General features: G+C 57.9%; 1 protein-coding gene across 1 annotated transcript; it reads right to left on the reverse strand.

Moving 5' to 3' along the window:
- Positions 1 to 5,157: 5,157 nt before the first annotated feature.
- On the reverse strand, positions 5,158 to 16,781 carry AIRE (autoimmune regulator). Its single transcript, XM_053657936.1, has 14 exons — positions 16,635 to 16,781; positions 15,875 to 16,049; positions 15,477 to 15,632; positions 15,114 to 15,188; positions 14,427 to 14,540; positions 13,906 to 14,048; positions 13,674 to 13,754; positions 12,688 to 12,803; positions 11,488 to 11,594; positions 11,160 to 11,335; positions 10,377 to 10,495; positions 10,162 to 10,264; positions 7,897 to 7,965; positions 5,158 to 5,534 (listed from the first exon to the last, which is right to left on the reverse strand). Exons 1-14 carry the CDS (start codon positions 16,779 to 16,781, stop codon positions 5,454 to 5,456), a joined length of 1,662 nt encoding a protein of 553 aa, XP_053513911.1. The 3' UTR covers positions 5,158 to 5,453.
- Between the last annotated feature and the right edge of the window lie 1,899 nt (positions 16,782 to 18,680).

Below are 18,680 nucleotides of genomic sequence, written 5' to 3' on the forward strand. Positions count from 1 at the left end.
TAAAATACCCCACTCCGGGGGATGGGGTGATGGGAGGTATTAGTGAAAGGGGACAGGGTTTCAGGTCCAGAGGCCCCGGGGCTCTGCCGAGGGACACAGCACCTGTGTGGCTGGTAATAATGCTGCAGTGCACACTTCAACCTCGCCGCGGGGGCGGATCCTCTGGGACGTGTTCTCATCCTAAATAATAATACTAAATAAAGAGGCCAAGAGAAAAAAATGTTTTATTTATTTATTTTTTTAAATTCCATTTTGCGAAGTGTTTGGAAGCCATGGAGGCGGGATCACCGAGGGCAGGGAGGGGCCGGAACCGGCGAGCACGGACACAGGCCGCTCTCGGTTCCCTGGGAAACGAAACGCGAGGACCTGGAGGAGCACGCACAGAGCCCCGGTAACGCGCGCCGCCTCTGGGAAGACCAGTGTGCTGACGTGTTTGAGCTTCGCTTCCTGGCTTTTCTTCTAGTTTTGTCGCATGTGTGGTGCGCCCCTACATGTTTTTAAAAACACATGGTTTCATGGTGAAAAGCTCAGTGGCAAAGGTCGCCCAGCAAGGGAAGGCCACCGCAGCCCCTGCTGGGTGGAGGCTCCGGGAGGAGATGGCCGTATTCGGGCCACAGGCTGGCCCATTTCCCTGGGAACTAGCAGCGCTGGATACCTGCTGCTGTGTAAGAAAGGACCCCAAAGCTCAGTGGCGGGAAGCAGCAACAAGTAGCCATTATCTCACGGTTTCTGAGGGCCGGGGCTTGGAAATGGCTCCACTGGGCTGTTGCGGTTCAGGACCTCTGGTGAGACTGCAGCCACTACTCAGGCTGGGCTGTGTCACCTGAAGGCTGGAGAAGGTGCGTCTAGGATGGCGCCCCCATGTGGCTGTTGGAGGAGGCTTCTGCCCCTCCCTATGTGGCCTCAGGGCTGCTGGGATGCTTGAGCATCCTCACAACGTGGCAGCTGGCTTCCCCAGATGCACTTGAACCCGTGGGAGAATGAAGTGGTGCTCATTCATTCCCTCACTCACTCATTTATTCATGCACAAGGTTGCCGAGACTGGCAGACCTGGGCCTGGGACGGGAGGACACTCAACCCAGCCCAGGGAGCTCACAGCCGGTTCACAGGCTGGCCGCTGACTGTCCCCCTGACGCGCATTTGCCTTTTGGAAGTCATGCTTGTGCAGTTGTTCAGAAATTAGAATGGCAGAATTAGTCACAATTTACAAAGAAAAAATCCTCTATAACCCCTGCTATAATATAACTGTCTGTGTTGTGCTTTTTTCCAGTATTTCTCTCTCTGTGTATATATATATATATATATATATATATATATATATATATATATATATATATATACACACACACACACACTGATATGTATATACACACATGCATATATGAGGTCTGTCCAGAAGGTATACAGCCATGTGATATGAAAAATAGAGACGATACAAGGTACAAGAAACAGTATACACAGGACAATGATGCCTCAGTCCCCTTCAAAGTTGGCACCTTGGGACCTCACACAGTTCTCCCAGTCACCATCAGCTGCCCTGTTGTATTTCTTTAATCTCTTCAACTATCTGAAATCTCTCCCCTTTCAAAGGTGATTTAGTTTTAGGAAAAGCCAGAAGTTGCAGGTGCCAAGTAGGGGCTACAGGGGGGCTGAGTCACCTGGGTGATTTGATGTTTTGCCAAAAAACCCTGTACTAGACGTGATGCATGAGCGGGTGTGTTGATGTGATGAAGCTGCCGATCACCAGTTGTCCATACCTGCGGCCTTCTGAACCACCCGAATAGTTTCCCAGAGGAATGTTCAAGCTCAATGCAAAATTGGATGCAGATTCACTACTCTACTCACTCAGTCATTTTGAATGTGGCAGCCATGCAGTACACATGTTCACTCAACAGGTATCTACTGCCCCCACTGACCAGTGCAGTGAAGTCGTCATTGTTCACACATGTGCATTTCAGTCCACTCTCCTTGGCTGCTGAGTTACATCAATGTCATGCAAATTGTTCTCGTCATATTAACAATGGCTGGACTTTTTCAGGACAGACCTCATGTTCTCTCTTTATACAGCATGGGACAAAATCAGGTTACGGTTGCTCACATGCAAAATAATACAACAATTAATAACTAGTAATATGAGAATAAACTCTGTGTTTTGCATACTCACAAGTATAAACCTACTTTTGCCCAATCCTGTATATACTCTCTAAATATATATACACACACTTTTTCTCTATAAATAAGTAAATAGACTAAGTATATACATCACTCTGTTTCTCTATGTATGTATATATAAATATCTACAAATGCACACTTTTTCTCTGTACATATGTAGGTAGGTAATAGATGAACTGTACCCATCTCTCTGCATATATGTATGTGTATATATATACACACACTCTCTGTGTGCATACCTAGATATTAGATATTTAAATACAGAATATAATGTAACACTTATCTGTGTTCATCACAAACCAGGCTTAAGTTTGTCATTCTTTTTTTTTTAATTCTCACCTGAGGATATGTTTATTATTTTTTAGAGAGAGGGGAAGGGGGAAAAAGAAAGGAACGTCAATGTGAGAGAGAAACACTGATCACCTTTTGGTGTTTAAGACAATGCTCCAACCCAGTAAACCACCCAGCCAGGGCACGCCTATTATTCTTACAGTTTGGCTAATACCTCAGTCTGTGGCTATAACATTACTTCTCAAAATGTTCTTGAATACTGGACACTTACTGCATTTCAATAAGGTCTTACGCACTTGTTCTGGAAGTATTTCCCCTTGAACCTGGCTCTGGATAGCCTAGGTTCTACACCATCAACAACACAAACCTGCCCCTGGCAACAGGGTTTGGCTGGGAGATGGACAGTGGACAAATAACTCCACAGAAGTGGACAGTTTGGTCACAAAGGGACTGTGCCCAGACAGAATGGAGGGAGGCCATGGCCAGCAGGTGGGAGCCCACCTGAGACTGGGTCACAGCAGTTGTCACCTGTGAGGGAAGGGCTTCCTCGGTGGAGTTCTCTGTCGGGGCGGTGGGGGCTACAGCTCGGCACATGGAATGCACTGTGAGGACTGGTCACTTATCTGCCAGCTTGGAGCTATGCCAGTTTGAAGCCAGGTCTCAGGTGCGCTGCTGCATGTGGAATGGAGCGACCTGTCCACTGAGCAGCCTGTCCCTGGGAGCCCTGAGAGACCCTGCCCTCAGGGGCTGCCATTGATCTCCCATAGGCGGGTCCTCAGAATCCTGGGAGAATTAACAGAAGTGCAGCCTCTCAGAACTTGTCCTTGGAACACCAAGTCAACAGGTAACAGTGCTCCTGCTACAGGAGCAGCATGTGAGGTGAGCATTCAGTCCAGTTGAGGTAAGGAGCCGAGAGCCTGGCCTGTCTCACTGCCTCGGGTCTAACGGTCTGTTTCTGAGCCCACCGGGCATGTCCGCATGTACCAGGTTCTTCACCTGATTCTTAGTACTGACCCCAAACTGCCCAGTCCCTGTTAATCCCCAAACAAGACAAGGAACTGCAAGGCAGCAGCCCAGCACAAAAGGCAGCTCAGACCCCCGGCTCATAAATTGTTAATAATTTCAAAAAAGTGACAGTTGAGCCCCCAACCTGTCAACCAGGCCCCCATACTTTGAAGGCCATCTCCTAAAGAGAAGGCTGGATTTGAGGAAGTGACACTGGGCCATCCATGGGAGCATGGAGCCCCCAGGGGATGGCCTCCATGGACTAGTCTTGGAGGGATTCTGGAGAAGCCAGGGTGTCCAGTTCCCCAGGACCCACCAGGTGAGACCGATGGTGCCAGGGCTGCACTGTACACCAGGCTGAGCGGAGGGCCGGGCCCATGTGTGTGCACTCCGGCAGAGGATGTCACGGTGAGGCTGCCCCAGAGGTTGTGGACACTGACGGGCAGGGGGCCTGTGTCATCTGGGTTCGCCCTGGTCAGCTTCCCAACACGCACCCCACTGCCACCCCCACTGGCGTCTTCAACCTTCATCCAGCCCTGGGTCCCCCATGGGGTGGAGCAGGGCTCAGCAGCACTGGGGTCTCAGGTAGACAGGGCCCTGTGAGTTGGGGAGGGTCTCCGCTCCATTCCCTCCTCCTCTGCTGTGGGTGACGGAGCCCGCAGTGGGTGTCCCCTCCCAATCCTCCTCTCCAGTCCTTCCCTTCTCTGTGTCTTTCCCTGAGCAGGATCCAGCCTGCAAGCCGACACACTCCAAGGGCATTTATGGTTCCTTCATTCCCCCTAGCATTGCTATCCCATCGCTGCCTGCCTGGCCTGACCCAACCTGGAACAGCGGCTCACCCACTCGTGCACACCTGCTCAGTCAAGAGGTATGGGGCACCTACCCCATGCTGGTGAGCAGCAGGCCCCCTCCAGAGCTAAAGAGACCCCAGGCATCAGCTGTCCTAGGTGGGCCTGCCCCTCCCCCACCCCACTCCACAGACACCACCTAAAGAGCCCATGCGCAAGCAGAGGGACCCAGAGGGTCTCCAGGAAGCTGGAGTGAACTCCCAAGAGGCCACGGGCTGGGAGTCCTGCGCTGGGACCTCTATTCCTGCTGTTGCTCCTTGACTGGGGCCTCCCTGGGTGGGAACAAAAGCCACATCCCAAGTCAGCATGCTCCTGCCCCCCCAGCCCCTGTCCTGCCTCTGTCCTCTTGGATGTGATCCATCCCTCCACTGCAATATCCCTCTGGGACCCCATGCCTGGAAAGTGCTCAGCATATAGCAGATCCACGAGGAAGGTTTCTTGAATGAATGAATGAATGAGGTGCCATTGGAACTGAGCTCTCAATGCTGAGAAAACGTACTGCGAAGAATCAAGGGAAGGAAATCTGAGCAGGGGAGCAGCCCCGCAAAGGCCCTGGGGTGGGGTGAGCTTGACCCCTGAGGAATAGAGCGGCCAGGAGGAGCACAGCTGGGCAGAGGCAGAGGTGGGTGGGGCCAGGCGAAACGTGGAGACCTGGGTTTGACTCCAGGGCAGTGGAGCGCTCCGGCAGCAGAGGGCGCTGTTCACTTCTCGGTGTGAGCCCTGCTCGCAGGCCTTTCTCTTCCATTTCCGAAAGTCCCCATCCAGCCCGCTCAGCCTACACTTCAGGTGTTAGAAACACGGGTGTTCAGACCCCCAAAATAAACATACCCCATCCACTGGAAACCACGTTAACACCACACAGAAGTGACTTTAATTTTAGCGCACATGATGGCTGTGTTCACAAAGACAGGCTGTGTTTATAAGCCGTGTTGATAGCACTTGAACTTCTCAGGTCTTCTTGGCCCTCACCCAGACAGCTCCGGGCTAAGCAAGCATGTCCCCTCTGTCCTTCTCAGAGCAGAGTCACCATGAGCACAAGTGGGCACTTGGGGGTCCGGCGATGCAGGGATGGAGGGGAGGGTCCGATTCCACTGAGCCCCTGCCCTTGCCACACTGCGAGGCCTGGGCCCTCCTACATCAGGAGGGGAAGGTGGGTGCCTCAGCCAGTGGGCGGGACATGCTCTGGATGGCCCACTGCAGGATGCCATCGAAGGAGTGCTGCAGGACAGAGCAGAAGGAGGACACTGGTCCTGGCCAGAACCTCTGGGGATAGGTGGGTACACCCTGCCCACACCTGGCCACTCGGGGTAGGGGAATGGCTGGAGGTGTTGACCTCCTGTCGAAAGAAGTTGAGGCCCCCCAAGACTTCCGCCAAGATGGAGGCGTAGGTGGAAGCAGTGTGCCTCCTCACACAACAAAGTTTAAAAACAACAAAGTTTTAGCAACAAAAACGCAGCCAAAACCACAGAAAATTGAACTATACGGAAGTCTGACAACAAGGAACCCTTCAGCCAAACACGTAAGAGGGGCGGAGCCAGCGACTGGCAGAGCAGCTTGGGCAGGAAAGATCCACCGGACCAACCCAGGTCTGTGACCCAGCCACACCAGCAGCCGTAGGCAGATCCCAGGTGTGGAGAAGCAGGCGGGCCCACTGAGGGTGCAGGGCAGTGGACCCACTGAGGGCTGACTGCGGTCACACATTCGCGCACAGATAAACCAGTGAAGGAGCGAGCAGTGAGACAGACCGTGCGGGCCCCATTGACGGGAAGCGGCAGAGGGGACCACCATTGTCCCTCTCTGACCCCACCCCCACCTACAGTGTCACAAACCAGCGACTTGGGTGGCCCCGCCCTGGTGAATATCTAAGGCTATGCTCCTCATACGTAACAGGCCTGAGAAGAAGAACTTAGATCCCCAGAGCCGATAAATCTAATCAATGAAGAAATAGCCAAACTTTCAGATGCACAGTTCAAAACACTGGTGATCAGGATGCTCACAGAACTGGTTGATTTTAGTCACAAATTAGACAAACATATGAAGGCGAAACTAATTGAAATGAATGGAAATGCACAGGAAACCAATAGTAATGGAAAGGAAACTGGACTCAAATCAAAGGAGTGGACCAGAAAGAGGAAAAAAATGACCAAACAGAAAAGAATGTAGAAACATGAATTCAAAAAAATGAAGAGAGGCTTAGGAACATCCAGGACATCTTTAAACGCTCCAACATCCGAATTATAGGGGTGCCAGAAGGGGAAGAGGAACAGCCATGAGTGGAAAACTTATTTGAACAAATAATAAAGGAGAACTTCCCCAAGCTGGCAAAGGAAATAGACTTCCAGGAAATCCAGGAAGCTCAGAGAGTCCCAAAGAAGTTGGACCCAAGAAGGAATACACCAAGGCACATCATAATTACATTAGCCAAGATTAAAATGAAGGAGAGAATCCTAGAAGCAGCAAGAGATAAGGGGACAGTCACCTACAAAGGAGTTCCCATCAGACTGTCAGCTGATTTCTCAAAAGAGACCTTACAGGCAAGAAGGGGCTGGAAAGAAATATTCCAAGTCATGAAAGACAAGGACCTACATCCAGGATTGCTCTATCCAGCAAAGCTTTCATTTAGAATGGAAGAACAAATAAAGTGCTTCTCAGATAAGATCAAATTCAAGGAGTTCATCATCACCAAGCCCTTATTATATGAAATGTTAAAGGGACTTACCTAAGAAAAAGAAGATAAAAAAGATGAACAGTGAAAGGACAGCAAACTCACAGTTATTAACAACCACACCTAAAACAAAAGCAAACTAAGAGGATAGCTACATCAGGAGCAGAACCATAGAAATGAAGATCACATGGAGGGTTAGCAACAGGGGAGTGGGAGGAGGGGAAGGGGGGAGAAGGTACAGAAAATAAGTAGCATAGACAGTAGATAGAAAATAGATAGGGGGAGGGTTAGAATAGTAGGGGAAATATAGACTCTAAAGAACTTGAGACACATGGTCATAAACTAAAGGGGAGGAATGGTGGGGAGGGGTGTGCAGGGTGGAGGGGAATGAAGGGGAGGAATAGAACAACTGTAATAGCATAATCAAGAAAATATATTTAAAAAATAAATTTAAAAAAAAGAAAGAAGATGAGGCCCCTAAAAGCCACATTTTCTTCCCAAGTATTCTGACTGTTCATCTCTGGGCAAAGAGACCTGGCTTGAGAGCAGGGGTGAGAGCCACACACAGCAGGGCTTCGGGGGCCCCCACCCCCGGGAAAGCTATGGCCTCCAAGGCAGGCTTTGGTGGCCCAGTTGCTGGGGCTCTGCAGCCTCTAGCCCCTGATGCCCAGGCACCAGGACCTCCAGGCTAGAACAGGGACGGCTCGGGGCCCCCTTGGTGTGTTTGTGAGCCCTTGTGCATGGAGGGGTCAGTGCCACGCTGGAGCACATTGACCTGGATCTTGGTGCACCCACGGCTGGGTTTCCTAGCCCCTTCTGTGGTTTGGGTGCTGGCCGCCTTGGAAATGGGGGATGGGGAGAGCAGTAAAGGACAAGGTGGAGGACAGGTGCAGGCCCGGCCAGGTGATGCGTTACCTCACTCAGGAGGGACTCCAGGTCATCTCTCTGGAGAACGGGCTCGTGACCAGTAGAGTCATCCCCTGCCTAAAACCCAGGAAAGGAAAGTCACCCCAGCTTCCACACCCCTGCTGGGGACACCCCCATAAAAACAGGACTCCCTGCAGGGGCATCGGGGGTTGGGGTTGGGTGGCAGGTGCGAGGGCCTTGGGGATGCTGTGGGTACTTCTTTTGGGGGGTCCCTGAGAACTGAATTCTAACACCCAGCTCCTTCTGGGGGCAGTGGGTACAGGCAGGATGGGTGTGAGTGGGTACAGGCAGGATGGGAGCCGCTGGCGCAGGGCCCTCCGCCTCCGTGAGCTGGCTGCCGCAGGCGCCCAGGCCGGCCTCCACACACTGCTGTGGCCCTCTGCTGAGTGTGGGGTGACCTAGGGAGCTCTGCCACTGATGGAAACTGAGGCCCAGAGAGGAAAGTGCCTCTCCGCCGGCCATTCAGCCATCTGACAGCACGGTCAGGGCCAACAGGCCGAGGGGCGAGGCGCCAGAGCAGGGAGTGAGGCTCCCGGTCCGGAGGGGAGAGTCACACGTGGAGCCGGGTGAAATCGCTGGGTTGGTAGCTCCAAATAGCCAAATGTCAGCACCTCCACCTGGGGGGGTCTGATCAACACAGGCCCTGCCAGGCGCCACCAGCCCTGGGTGCTTGGAGGAGGGGCACAGCCCGAAGGTGTTCAGGTGCTTTCAGGTGAGGGTCTGGGGGCCTCAGTCACATAACTAACTACGCCTGGGGAGGTGGGGCAAAGGGAGCTGCACCTTTTCACTCCAAAATGGCATGACATTTTACAACACAACAAAAAGAAAAGGTAAGAGGAAAAACCCAGGTCTCGATAAAGGAAGCATGCCCTGTAGAGAAGCACCGACTTCTGGGAGACCCAACCCCCAACCCCCCCAAGGCTGCCTGGAGGAGGCGCTGGTGAGCTGGCTTGGGCGCACACTGTGCAAACGGGTGGGGACCACGATGGGGGGGGGGGGACTTCCAGCAGAAACAGGACCCAGGCAGTGGTGAGCCCTGCCACGTGGTCCCTCAAAGCCCCTCCTGGGCGGGGCCTTGTGCAGTGCCTGGGGCACGTGGAGAGCGGGAGGCTCAGCTAGGAAGCAGCTTGAGCCTGGATGGGGGCAGCACGCGTCACCACCCCTGGGGACCCCCAGAAATTCCTCCAAGCCCTGGATGTGGTCAGGAAGGCCTTTGCCTATGGCAGCCAGGGCGGGAGGTGCCACCCTCTGGGGACTCCTGACGGGGGCACGTGGAACCCCCCCACCACGTTCTGAGGGAGCCCAGGATGAAGTACTTCCCCAGGGAGCTGCCGGCCGGGCTGCCCCTCCTCCTGGACAGAGGAGGGTGGAGAGAGGGACGTCCACAGGGACACCCGGGCTGTAGGGTGGGGCTGGAAAGGGTCCCTCTGCAGGGCTGCTAGAGGACTGGGGTGTGGACAGAAAGGGCTTCTGTGCAAAGTAACCTCACTGGGCAGGTCACGGTGGGTGGTCACAAGCAGAAAACTTCCTCAGTAAAAGGCTTATCTTGGCCTTAGGCCTTATTCGTTGTTTCTGCGCACACACTTTTGAAAAGCGCCCTTTCAGACTCCGCCTTCTAAGGCGTGACCACCTTCAAAAGAGCACCGGGTCTTCACTGTCCCCGATCCGCCCCTGCCTTGCTTTCTCCCGCCTCCAGGGAGCCTTCCTGATTGCCCCTCCTTAGTCACAAACGCAGAGGAGAAACTGTCTCTCTGTGGACGCGTTTTCTCAGTTTTTTGAGATCTTGCTTCCAGGTGTATCCTGCTTGACTCAGACACATTTTTATAAAAATTCTGTGTGACTTTTGACTTCCTTTGTGGACGGGGTGATTACACGGGTGGGTCACCCTCGGTCACGGCGCCCACGTGCTCATTCCTGCTGTGAAGCCTCCTCTCACTCCCCGTGACCCCACCCCACCGGGTGCTCCTGGGCTGGGAGAGGGGTGCCCAGGACTAAGGGAGCTCTGGGCATAGACGTGCATCCCACCTGTGACTCCTAGTCACCGTCGCTTAGACGAGTTTCCTTTTTACATAGATTTAAATTATCAAAAAAAGTCGGGTTTGTTTTTTTTTTAAGACATTGCATATAAATAAGAAACGCATGGTGGGGGGGTACGGTGCAAACCGGCGAAACGGGCGCCAGAGCCTACTCTGGCGATGCGCTCCCCTCACCTGTCAACCCTGCGGGCCCCCCTTCCCCCACTGGGGCACCAACCTTGGCGGGCCCGGTAACCGGGTGGGCCTGGCTCGGGGCGGGCGCCCCCTCCCGGGGGGCTGGAGCAGGATCACCAGAACAGGATCTGCAGCGCAGGGCGGCCCTGCGCGGAGAGGAAGACAGGCTGTGGTCTGCCCGGGCTTGGCCGGGAATTGTAGGGTGTAACCGGGGGTCTCTCGCGGAGCCGCTGGGCGCGCCGCCCCGCCCTCACTCACCCCGGCCGGGCGCCCGCCGGGAAATGGCAGCGCCAGTGGAAGGCGGCGGCGCAGTGCGCGCACCTCAGAGCGTCCGTGCCGTCTCCGCACACTCCGCACCGCGCGCCGGTCGCCGGGCCCTGCGGGGCAGACCGAGCCGCGTCCTGGAGCCGGGAGGGGCACCCTATGCACCCAGAGTCCTCTGCCCTGACCCAAGAACACGCCGGGGCTGGACGGCGTGGTGGGGCGCACGCGGGAGAGGGGCGGTTTGGGGATCTAAGCCCCGGGACACTGGGGCGCCTTTCACCCCTTGGGCTGCAGCCTGGAGAAACCTAGTGCTCCAACCTCGCTCCCCCTTGGTGGGCCTGAACCCCTTTCAGGGCTGGCCAAGGGGTCCCCAAAACTGCACACCCCAAAAGAGGCATGAGGAGCCGAGGGATGTGGGTTTTCCCCAAAATGCCACCCTACCGAATTTTACATCCTGCTTTTGGGATTGGAGCATGGGGGTTCTGGAACAATGAGAGAATGTCTTGCCCAAGCAGGAGTCCCTCCAGAGCCCCCCACCTTGTTCTGGGTGTTCTCCCACAGCACCCAACCCCTGTGCCTCCTTCCAGCTCCCCACCTGCCTTCCCCATGGCCAATCTGGCTTGCCCCTGGCACAGGCCTCCCCCAACCCTGACCCCTAACCCCAGTTAGACTCCCACCTGCTTTCCCCTTCAGTGGCTTGCCCTGCTGTCCCCTCCCCCTCTCGCAGGCTGCCCTGCAGGCCCTGACCCCAGGACTCCAGGACCCCAGACCCCTCACCTGCTGCCCCTCGGGGCCCACACACAGCAGGGGGCGTAGGCCAGAGGGGTCCAGTACGGGCAGGGGGGCTGCCGAAGTTGGGGGCAGCAGGTGCTTGTAGGTCACAGCAGTGTCCATCCCAGCCGGGGGCTCCCTGAGCAGGCCCTTCCCCTCCTCTCCTGAGGACCTCAGTCCCAGGATGACCTGGAACCAGAGGGTCAGCGCTCAGAGGGGCTGCAGGGCACTGGCCCGGCACCACCCAGGGCATCACTAACTGCTGGGAACTGGGGGCTGGTGTTGGGGAAGGACCCCCATGCCGGGTCAGCAAGGCTCCAGGTGGACAGAGGGCCTGGAAGTGGGCCTGTGCTTACCGGGATTCCTGCTGGTGGCTCCTCAGCCCGGGGCTGGTCCCGCTGGGCTTTTCCCTGGAGGCAGCTGGAGCACCTCCAGGTCCCGCTGCTCAAGTTGTCACCATGGAGGGCAAGGCAGAAGGTTTGGCAGAGCCCCGGACCCAAAACTCAGGAGAGGCCTGAGGGCTCCTCCAAAGCACCCTTTCCTTTCACAGGTAGGGAAATAGGCCCAGCCAGGAAGTGGGCAGAGCCACACTGGAAGGACCTGCCTGGCCAGTCGACCGGAGGGCCAAGGATGCCCACTATTTACCCCTGGGGGCGGGCCTCACCTGCTGGGTCAGTGTTCTCTGAGGAGCCACGGGAGTGCCCGACCCCCACCCCCACAGCTGCCTGCGCCTGGCTGTCACGGGCGGCCTACAGGCAGGGCTGCCCTGCGCTGGGGTGTTTATACCCGTGGACCCAGCACGTTCCATGAGGGAGGTGGGGCCCAGCAGAAGGGAGACGGTCAAGGGCAGGAAGGAAGAGAACAGAAGAATGATAGACTGTCGGTGTCCGTGGGACACTGAACAATGACCTGGGCCCAACCCCCCATTTTAGTGCAGAAGCATCTGAGGCTTAGAGAGACGGGACCGGCCAAGGTCACACAGGGAGCAGAGCCAGAGCTGGGGCTACAACTCCCCCACCCCCACCCCCACCCCCGGGCCCTGCCTGCAGACCACCATGGCCGGTGAGCATGGGTGGTAGAGAGAAGGGCTCTCCTGGTGGGCCAGGGAGAGGTGCCAGGAGGTAGACCAGCCCCTGGGGGGCCACTCTGTGCCTTCTGGGATCCTCGACTTTGCTTGGGGTGGGGTGGGGGGGTTCAGCTGCTCATGGGAGTTTGCCCTGGAGTGTGACGTGAGATGGGGTGGGCTGACTGCTCTTTGCCTCCAGCCTTTGTTCTACTGAGGGGGCCTCAGGGCCCTGCTGGCCAGGCTGGGGACAGTGTGGCCACTCAGGGAGGTGCAGTGAGAGCAGCCCACAGCCCAGCCACACTGCCCTGTGACCTGAACCAGAGCTCCCTCAAAGGTGGGCCTCACTTCCCACCTGTGGGACACAGAGACTTCTGGGCGGCCTCCCACTCAGGGTCAGTGGGTAGCAGTGGCTGTGAAGCCAGATGGGGGTGGATGGGTGCTGCGGAGGTACCAGCATGCCAGGCTCACCTGGGGATCTCCTGGAGTGGCGGGGACAGGCAGGCCAGGTGGAAGGCCCGAGGGCAGCCATCGCAGCAGATGAGCTCCCCGCCGTCCCGACACACGGCACACTCATCCTCATTCTTCTGGCACAGAATGAGTCCACATCTTGTCGGGGGAGAGGTGGGGCCCAGCCGCCCCGAGAGCCCCCACAACCGCCCCGCAGCAGCTCCCCGGCCCCCCAACATCCCTTTTATCCCTGCAACTCCAGCCCCTGCTCACCTCCCAGGTCCTCCTCTCTCAGGAAGAACAGACCTTTAGAAAGCCGGCTTCTCATGGGCTCCAGGTGGCCCCTAGCCTGCACGCCCAACCCCACGCTGCCCCTTCCTCTCGGGGCAAAAAGGTATAGGTCCTTCCTGTTGGCCCCAGGCCCCCACAGTCCCCTGCCCCTGAGGCCTCCAGGCTGCCGGTGCCCTGGCCTGCATGGCACCGACCATGCCCTCCCAGGGACCCCCTCCCCCAGAAGCCCCCTGAACTGCTGGGCCGGGTAGCCCAACACAGCAGTGAGCACACTCAATGTGACAACGCTCCTGGGCCCCGCCAGCAGGGGCGGGCATGGAGCCTGCTCACCCCTGGGTGCCAGGGCCCAGACAGTGCCTAGGGTGGAGGCGGGGGGACCCCTGCTGGATTCTGCCTCCTTTTGGTGCTGGGAGCCCAAGCATGGTCGTGGCACTTGGGCTGCCACCAGGGGCCACTGCACCAGCTGGGGGCCAGCTGTGCAATGAGGGACAGCTGGCACCTGGACCAAATGCTATGGTTCAAAAAGTGCAGAAAGCCTCACTTTCTCTGACTTATTGGAACTTTTACAATTGTGTATTGCCAGGAAAAAAGATAGTGTTGAATGAAAAGAGCTCTGCCCGGTAAATGAGAGCTTTGGCCTTGTCCTGTGGTCACTGGGGTAAGTGCCCTGTGACCACTGGGGCACCTCCCTGAAACCCACCTCTTCTTGGAGTTACCTGGTGGAGCTGGGGCTCACTGGGGAGGGTAGCAGGGGCCGGGACCCTGCCCTGCTGACCGGCCCTCGGATCTCCTCCAGCCTGCCAGGGAGATGACAGGGTCACCAGTGGAAGGGCACCCAGGGGCAGGGAGCCCCCACCTGCGGGCAGAGCTCCTGACCCAGAGGCCATGCTGCTGCCATAGTGTGTCCCTGGGGCGAGTACCACCCCAGAGGAGTCGAGCAGTGCTTACAGGGGCAGCGACCTGGGTCCCCTTGGCTCGGACCAGGGTCTTTAGGCCACCGCCACTGCGGACTTTGCTCTTCGCCGAGCCTGGGTCTTCAAACTTGCTGGGAGTATAAACCCCCCCAACCTGGATGCACTTCTGGGTGCCACCTGGGAGGAGACGCTGAGTCGCACTGCTCAGCCGCACTGCAGGCCCAGGCCAGTGGGCAGTGGGGGCAGAGAGGCCGTGGGCTGCGCAGCTGGACGCTGCTTGTCCCCCACGTTCCCCGGCCAGGTCTGGGGTGACGGGTGTCCTTGTGAGGAGAGGAGAGGACACAGAGCGACAGAGGAAGGGGGCCCAGAGGTTTCCCGTTGGCTTGTCCAGGAGTCCCTCCCCCATGAGGAGCCCTCAGTACCCCCACCATTCCCACCGCCCCCCCAGTGACAGCAGAACCCCTCAGGGATGCTGGCTGCCTCGTCCCCAGTCCTGCCCGCTCTGGGGCCACTAGAGAGCTAAGGGGGGGTGTGGACCCCGGGACCAGTGTCTACCTGACTCAAACACCTGCTGGATGAGGATCCCCTCCATGGCCCCACAGGTGCCTGGGGTGTCCCCGGACGACACAGCCACGGCCCTCTGAACCGACGCGGACACAGTCTGAATCCCTGGAGGAGGGGGCACCACATGGGGGCCTTCAGTTGGGAAGATGGCCCCGAGCGCCTGCTCCAGGCCGGACAGGGGAACAGGAGGCACCTGGAGGCGGAATCCTTTCCTTCAACTCAGAGCAGGTCTCCAAGGGGGCCCGGCCCCTCCACACACACAGGTTGTGTGTGTGTGTGTGACTAACGTGAGGGACAACAGGAATGAACAGGGACCCTGGGACACGGCCCTGGGTCTTGCTGAGAGGAAGGCAGACTACCCAGGGCTTAAACCTAGGTCAGCACCAGTGACCACAGGGGCCTCTGGGGTTCTGTTTTCTGGGACCGAGAGGGGACAGGCTGCATCCAGCCAGGAGACAAAGTAGGATTCTCTGGAGGAAGGAAAGTGGAGCTGGCTCTAAAGGACAGGCACAGGAGGGATGGCCTGGGGTGTGTCCTCTTTCCCAGATGTGGCTTTGGGGTGACATGCCAGGCCAGCATGGTCCCAGGTCCCAGGACAGGCCCTCAGAGGATGGCCCCGCCCCCCTCTGCCAACCCCCTGACCCTGGCCCAGGAGCCAAGGATCTGGGGCCTGCTCACCGTTCCCCAGCGGAGGGCGCTGTGGTTCTGCGGTGCTCTCCTGCTTCTTGTGGGGCTTGGCCTTCGCCTGGGAGCCTGTAGGGGGAGCTGCAGCATTCAGCCCGCTCTCCACTCCAGGGGCCGGGTGGCAGGCAGGGCGGAGAGCACAGGGTGAGGGGCGGGGCCCATCTTCCATCTGGGTTCCCTCTCTTTGCAGGTCTCTGGTGTCCACGTCAGTGAAAAGGAAGTGACCCCCGCCTGCCTACTTCATGGGCACTGGGTCAACCTCCCCATGTCCTCTCAGCGCCCAAAGGGGACCTCTCCGGACCCCCCCACGCTGGCTGCTGCTGGTCCATTGGGACAGATGCTCCTCAGGCTGCACACCTGGGCTGGAGGTGCCCCTCGGGGACAGGGCTGCTGACGGCGCAGTCCGAGGCTCTTCCAGGGCCTTCCTCTTGGTGGGAGGTTTGGGCATCGGTGCTGCGGCCTTGGGGCCAGGTGGGGGCTTCCTCCCCTTCCGGGGCTGGCTGAGGTCCACGTCTGCAGGGCATGGGCAGGAGCGGAAGCCCAGTACTGTCCCCCAGGCAAGGCAGACCAGGGGCCTGAGGCCTTCGCCTCTGAGGACTCAAGGTTGCCCTGGGTCATTCCCAGAGTCTCCCAACCCCCCACCCTCTTTCGTCTCCCAGTACCTCCGGAGCTCAGCAACAGCACTCAGGAGCCTCAGGCCCCCCCACAAGGGCGGCAGGCCCCCAGGCCCCCAGGCCCCCGCCCAGCACCCCCACCTTTGGGAAAGCTGTCTAGGACAGGCTGCAGCCGGGAGTATCTCTCCAGGTTGTAGTCCTTGAAGAGAACTCTCCAGAAGTCCAGAATGACCGCCGCGTCTTGGGTCAGGAGCCAGGAGAGGAGCGCGTGGAAGGCCTGTGGGCAGCCCTCCTTCTCTTTCAGACGCAGCGTCTCCTGAAGCAAGAGCAGGTGCTGGGGGGCCCTGCCTGTGCTTCCCTGTACCCCCTTTTCTCCCACCTCCACTGTGGGGCTAGAGGGTAGACGCCACCCCAGAGGAGGCTGCTGGACACCCAGGCACCATGTCCATTCCTTGGCTTGGGGCAAGCTTGAGGATGGCGTGGGGGTGTTGGGGTGAGGGGAGCCCACTTGGAACTCATCTTAGGGCACCATGCCTCTGACTCGAACACAGGCTTGGTGCCTTGGGAGGGCTGGGAGCGAGGCTTTGGGGATCCGCTTTGGGGTCACAGCTGGAAGGAATCCTGGAGACCATCCCTTAGGCTGGTGGCTGGGGTTGGAGCAGGCTAGGGCACCGGGGGGGCAGGGGCCAACCTCTAACTTGTTCTGGGGACAGTCCATCTGGCTCCTGGGCAGGGCTGGGGAGTGGCTAGGGGCCAGGAGAGTGGCGCCTGAGAAGCGGAAGAGCGGGGAGCGCGGAGGAGGCGGTCCGCCTGGAACCCCTTTTCCCCTGCGGTAACCCCGGCTCCCGGGCGCGGGGTGTGGGCAAGGCTAGGAGCCTGTGGGTTCCAGGTTGGGGCCCACCTGGAGCTTGTCTTCCGGGACCACGTCGTGGTCGGCTAGCGCGTGCAGCAGCGGGAAGGCGCTGTCCACGGCCACTGCGATCTCCGTGCGGTGCAGCTTCAGGAGGCGGCGCAGCGCAGCGTCTCCACCGCGGGCCTCGCCTGCCATCGCGGGGCTCAGGGAGCGAGCCTGGGAGCCTCCTCTCCCCGCCTGGGGTCCCGCGGCCACGGGGTGCCAGCGGGCTTGTGAAATGCCTGGGCAGTGTCTGCTAGCACTCTCGCAGCCCTGTCGCCGGGCACACCTGGGCGGGCACCTCTGTGGGGCTGAGCACTGCGGCTGCTGGGTCCTTGTTATACCCGACTCCCCACGGAAAGAGCAAAGGCTGTGCTGCCCCAAGGCCAATCAGGGCCCAGGGAGCTTCCGGAGGGGGCAGGCCTGGAAACTTCCCTGTAATTTGAGTGGGTGGGACTTGGTCCCCACCACCAGCCGGCCCCCACTCTGCACCTGCCAGCAGTCTGCTGGCCTTTCTTTCCTTTGCAAAGGAAGCTTCTGGATCAGCCCTCCCAGTCCCCTAGCTCACGTGGGCCCAGCCTCAGGAAAGCAAAGCCACTTCACCTCACACCTCATGGCCCCTGCTGGGCCAGCACACCCAAATTCCCACATGAAGGCACCCAGGGGTGCCCAGGAACCGTGGCTTTAGGGGTGATCAGTGAACATGGCCTTCAGTCACTCGGGGTCACCCTTTTGTGGGCATCCTTCCCCCACTGCCACTCTGCGCCCAGCAGCTTATCTCCAGCCACCCCATCAGCCAAGCGGTCACCGAGGGGCCACTGCCATAAGACATGGTTCCAGAGGAATTAAAAACTGCCAATAAGATCAGTCCTCAGTCCACTTTTCAAAGCCGTGAACCCCTTGCAGGTGCCCCCAGGTCATCGAGCCAAGCCTGACCTCTGAGGGCGTCCCCCAGCCCTATGCTTGGAGATGAGCAAAGAGGCTCTTGTAGAATTCTGGACTTTCCACCAGGTGGGGGTTTCCATGACAGCACCTCTCTGCAGGTGACCTGGAGCTGCCAGGACGTGTCAAGGTGGCCTGCGTGACCCACAGAGGGACAAAGGGCCTGGGGCCAGGAGCTGGGCCACTGCCTTGTTGGAGGGGGGCTCCTCCGCGAGGCACGGGGTGCGGCCACATGCCGGCCGCTTGCTAGGCCACCTCCAGGCCCCTGTCCTCACCTGCAAGGAAGAGAGCGCGGGAGCTCCTCTGCTGGCGGCGCCACGACAGGCCAAACTCAGAGCAGCTGTGCAACCCCGCAGCTCCACTCCCAGGTGTCCACCCAACCAAAAACACGTGCGAAATATTGTGCACCCATGTGCACAGCGGCACTATCACAACAGCCACCGAGGCGTGGGAAACAGCCCACATGTCCATCCGCAGGAGAATGGATGAGTAGTAGGTGGTCAGTCGTGCAATAGGATACGTTCAGCCATAAAAGAGATGACATTTTAATACACACTACAGCATGGGTGAACCTCGCAACCACCACGCTGAGCGAAGTCACACACAGACGGTAATACAACGTATTGCTCCATTTGTATGAAGTACCCAGGACAGGCGACTCCATAGAGGCGGGAAGCCCATTACTGGTTTCCGGGGGCTGGGGGGCGGGGTGGCTGCTGGGTGAGCGTGCAGTCTCCACTGGGGTGGTGACAAAGTTTTGGAAACAAAGGGGGGTTGCACAGCCTTGCAATGTACCAGTTGCTGCTGAATTTTAAACTTTTAAATCGTTAAAATGGGAAATTTTTGTCATGTGTATTTTACCACAATGAAATTAGTTAATTTAAGAAATCAGTTGGGTCTGTTTTCGCTGATCCATTTCTGGGTTCCTGATTCTGTTCCGTCCATGTCTGTGTCCATCCATCCACCAGTTTCACGGAATCTCTGCGATTTTGTACAAAGACAGCCATGCCGTCTGTGAATAGGAGCATCTCACGTCCTCTTCTCCGATCTATGTGCCTCTTGTTCCCTTTTCTAGCCTTGTTGTCGTGGTGAGAACTTCGGAACTATGGTTGA

Source organism: Artibeus jamaicensis, unplaced genomic scaffold (genome assembly GCF_021234435.1).
Source record: "Artibeus jamaicensis isolate MK-2021 breed Jamaican fruit bat unplaced genomic scaffold, CSHL_Jam_final scaffold_474, whole genome shotgun sequence".
NCBI classification, from domain to species: domain Eukaryota; kingdom Metazoa; phylum Chordata; class Mammalia; order Chiroptera; family Phyllostomidae; genus Artibeus; species Artibeus jamaicensis.

What these genes read in the sequence shown, in the direction of transcription:
- AIRE (XM_053657936.1), bottom strand. Translation starts at nt 16,781, where the DNA reads ATGGCAGGCGAGGCCCGCGGTGGAGACGCTGCGCTGCGCCGCCTCCTG. An exon ending in GGACCCAGGTCGCTGCCCCT is followed by an intron (nt 13,755 to 13,905) that starts GTAAGCACTGCT and finishes TCTCCCTGGCAG; the next exon opens with GCTGGAGGAGATCCGAGGGC. An exon ending in CCGGCGGGCGCCCGGCCGGG is followed by an intron (nt 10,265 to 10,376) that starts GTGAGTGAGGGC and finishes CTCTCCGCGCAG; the next exon opens with GGCCGCCCTGCGCTGCAGAT.